Genomic DNA, 3788 nt, shown 5'->3' on the forward strand with positions numbered 1-3788 from the left:
TATTATACACTCTAATAAATGAACATTGGCATGCATAATTTAAGGAACCGTTTTTATGAACTTAAATGGATCCGATTGATATTAGTGTATTTCACAAACTTAAATAAATAAATAAAATTATAAATTTGTGCAAAAATGCATTGACTTTTTTTAATTGCTCTGTGAATTCTTCTTAGGCATGTAATAGTAATAAATATTTGCAAAACCGCATCCATTAAACCATCAGTTTTGCTTATTGCAATACCACTATAATTAATTTCCCATTAAACACTTTAATAAATGAACGCTAGCATATAATTCATGAATTTGAATAAGAGAAAAAAATAATCATGAAATTGAAATATAAATTAAAAAAATAAAAATGTAAATAAACATAATTTATTTGATATTTTAATAATTCATATTCAAAATGTTGTTGAGAGTTATGCAAAAAAACTATTTCTTCCTATCAAAACTTATCAAAGCATGTTCAATTAATAAATTTAAAGTATCCAAATATTTGCTTGAGAGTTCACCGGTTCACTTTAAACTTGTAAACTCTCCATAAAATCATATTTTAAAAATGATTCATACAATAAAAAAAAAATAGTATGTTTTACTCAATATGATAAGCGTTTGATTGGCTTCATTAATCACATTTACTTTACAAACCAACTAACTATTTTAGATAGCCACTGCCAAGTCTATGCGTGCAGACATCGTCGGTGTAAAACACATCAACCAATGGCATCCCCCTATATCTGGCAAGCGGTGATCGTCTCAAAGATCATGAATAGACACCTTTTTTAGTCCAACAAAGATGATTTGACCATCCAATCTCCTTCACCGGCACTGGTTACTCTTTAAGACAAGTGCTTCTATGGTAAACTGTAGTAATAACCATTTATAGAAATTAAATTAGAACTATAAACTTGTTTGGTTACAGGTTTTTTTGTAGAAACAACCGAGGTACACATGATCATGTATACATCTTGGAACTTAATTAGGGAATAAAACAAAATACTAATTGACCATATATAAAAACAAAATAATAAAAAAGCAAAAGCATGAAGTCTTAAAATAACAAAACACTTTGTGTTTGGTAAATTATCTTGTATTGGTCTTGATTATCTTTTAAGTACATATTAGATCTAAATACACAAAGGTCTGACAATATAATTAAGACAGAAAACTAAAGTAATAAGTCTAGAAAACAGAAACAGTGAACTAGTTGAGACGAGTAACGCTCATTCATCTGACTGCTATATCTTAGCAGATCCAAAAACACAGCTAAGCAACCTATTTATGCTATTTACTTTTGCGGGAATATCTCAGTCTAGAAAATCAAAGCCTATCCGCATATCTGTCTAGAAAATCAAAGTCTCTACGCTAGCTTTCTTTGGCGTTCTGCAAACTGGACAAGCCTCGAGGAAAGCATTGCAAACTTTGCACGAAGCAAGGTGCCTGCATGGGAGGAACAGATAACACGATTCTCGAGAATGACAGCTTTTACATAACATAACTCCCCTCGTAATCTGTTCAAACTTGTTAACCCCACCTTTGTTTTTTTCTTCAATCCCATGGCTTCCTCCTGTTTCATCACAGAAAGATTCCGCATCATTTGCCACCACCCCATTGTTAGAACAATACCCACCTTCTCTCATGTCTTCCAATGTTTTATACAGTGCTAATGCCATGGTTTCCTTCTCTTGAGCCACTCTTTGCCACTTTCTATTTTCAGCCTCAAGATTTCTTAAATACTCTTCTAACTCCAAACGTTTCCTTGCAGCTTTTGCAATTTCTTCATCTTTTTCTCTCAGGATGTGAAGTGAACGAGATTCTAATTTTTTAAGTAATGATGCCACATGTTGCTTTCCTTGCTCTTGTAACTCATATCTGAGTTTCTCATTCTGTCCCATCAAAAATTAATTCTCAGAATGGACTTATGAAAATCATAATCACAACCTTGGCACAAAAAATGAAACATCATATGTATGAATGAATCCTAACCTGAAATCTGATGTATTGATCAGTCTCCTCCCATTGTTTCTCTAGCTGAATAGCAATGATTGGAGAATTCAAGGCTTTTGAATCAGAAACATGAAGATTTGGATCAACAGGTCCATCTCTCCTATTATAAAACTCACTCAAATGATGTTTCTGTTGTGAATTGAATTGGGAATCAACAGGCCCAACATAATAACCATTGTTGCAAAATGAAGAGACAAGGTTATTTGGGTACAACTGTGCTTGAATAGCCATAATCTTAACACCAACCTTACAAAACGATCAAAGCCTGAACCTTGTCCTCAAATCTTCACATGCTCAGATGAAGGGGTCAGAACAATTTTTTGGCCATGTTCTCACGGCGGGATATTGGGTGTGATATGGAGACAGAAATACTTGTTTGTGGCCGTACTAGCTAATGGGTAGTGTGCAAACATATATATACATATAAAATTGCATGAATAAAAACAAATTGCTTGCGCAAAAAAAGTAGCAAAGAAACTTAATAAATCAGCAGTTTAATTTTATATTTGATTTTTTAACGTATTTAATGGCATAGGTTAAAAATTAATAAACAATAAATTTTTAAAAAAAATTATAATACTTAATATTATAAATACATTATTTATTGTATTTTTTATTAAAATAATATTATATATAAATAATTATTATGTATTATTGAAAATACATTAAAAAAATTATTTGATATTTTAGAGTGTTATTAATTATTGTCTGAAGAGCATTAGTTAAAAAATTAATAAACAAGTATTTTTTATTAAAAAATTATTTTTATTCTTTAATTAGAACATTTATTAACATTTGTAATACCAGTATTTTATTATGAAAATGTGTCAACATTAATTAGGCTCAATTAATGGATAGATTTGGATTGAGCAGAGAAAGTAACTGAAAAACTTGAAAAGAAAACAGGGGAGGAGCCTATAAATGGTAGGATGTGTTGTGGACTTTCCCTCTCTTTTGCTTTTTCTTTAACTCTGTCCTTCCTATTTCTATCTATCTTATTCTTACCTGTCCTGTAAGCATTAAAGAAATAGGTGCGATGTGGTAAGCCACAACGTAGCACATGCATATTTTGTGACTAAACTATCCGGTCAGAGATTTCAGAGGCTTTGAATAAATGGTGGAATTGAATTCGAATTTCAAGTAGGTGGCAAGCGAGAAACTCACAGGAACCTGTAAAAAGAGTCCGTTTTTATTGAAGATAAAAGAATATATATATATATATATATATATATATATTTATATTTAATGTACATAATAATAAATAATAAACTTTTATTAAAAATTATATATAATATTATTTATGAAATAAATTTAGTAATATTTAATATTTTAATAAAAGATTATATATATTCAAAGACAAGTTAAGAAAATAAAAGTAAACTACTCAGGTAGATTTGTCAGTTTGCTTATTTTAAAAGGAATAGATGCACCATTTATTGGCCAAAGAAAAACTCAGCGAAGACTTTTTTTTTTTTTTTGTCGTATTTATGCATTGCTAAACTCTGTTTGCCAATTCCTAGCTGTCTTTTCTTTCATTTGTTAGTAATTACAGCGCTGATAACCTTAGGAATTTTTTAGATGGGAAATGTCTCATAGATGCAAATAGATTTTACCTATCAGTAAATATATGATAATGATTTTGGCTGGAGGAAGAGAAGAAGTTTTTTTTTTTTTCTTACGAAAATAAAAAAATAAATTACAAAGTTATGGTGTTTTGAAAAAAATTATAGAAATTTTTTTTTAAAATATCAATAAAATTTTTTAATAAAAATTATTAG

The 3788-nt window shown here is 29.6% G+C and overlaps 1 protein-coding gene across 1 annotated transcript; it reads right to left on the minus strand.

Annotated features, from left to right (window-relative positions):
• Positions 1 to 1225: 1225 nt before the first annotated feature.
• LOC113865843 (probable BOI-related E3 ubiquitin-protein ligase 3) lies at positions 1226 to 2383 on the minus strand. The gene is made up of 2 exons (XM_027500616.1): positions 1990 to 2383; positions 1226 to 1889 (listed from the first exon to the last, which is right to left on the minus strand). Exons 1-2 carry the CDS (start codon positions 2239 to 2241, stop codon positions 1347 to 1349), a joined length of 795 nt encoding a protein of 264 aa, XP_027356417.1. The 5' UTR covers positions 2242 to 2383; the 3' UTR covers positions 1226 to 1346.
• Positions 2384 to 3788: the final 1405 nt, after the last annotated feature.

The sequence above is a fragment of the Abrus precatorius genome, unplaced genomic scaffold, assembly GCF_003935025.1.
Source record: "Abrus precatorius isolate BTA unplaced genomic scaffold, Abrus_2018 Scaffold4, whole genome shotgun sequence".
Classification (NCBI taxonomy): domain Eukaryota; kingdom Viridiplantae; phylum Streptophyta; class Magnoliopsida; order Fabales; family Fabaceae; genus Abrus; species Abrus precatorius.

What these genes read in the sequence shown, in the direction of transcription:
- LOC113865843 (XM_027500616.1), bottom strand. Translation starts at nt 2,241, where the DNA reads ATGGCTATTCAAGCACAGTTGTACCCAAATAACCTTGTCTCTTCATTT. An exon ending in ATCAATACATCAGATTTCAG is followed by an intron (nt 1,890 to 1,989) that starts GTTAGGATTCAT and finishes TTGATGGGACAG; the next exon opens with AATGAGAAACTCAGATATGA.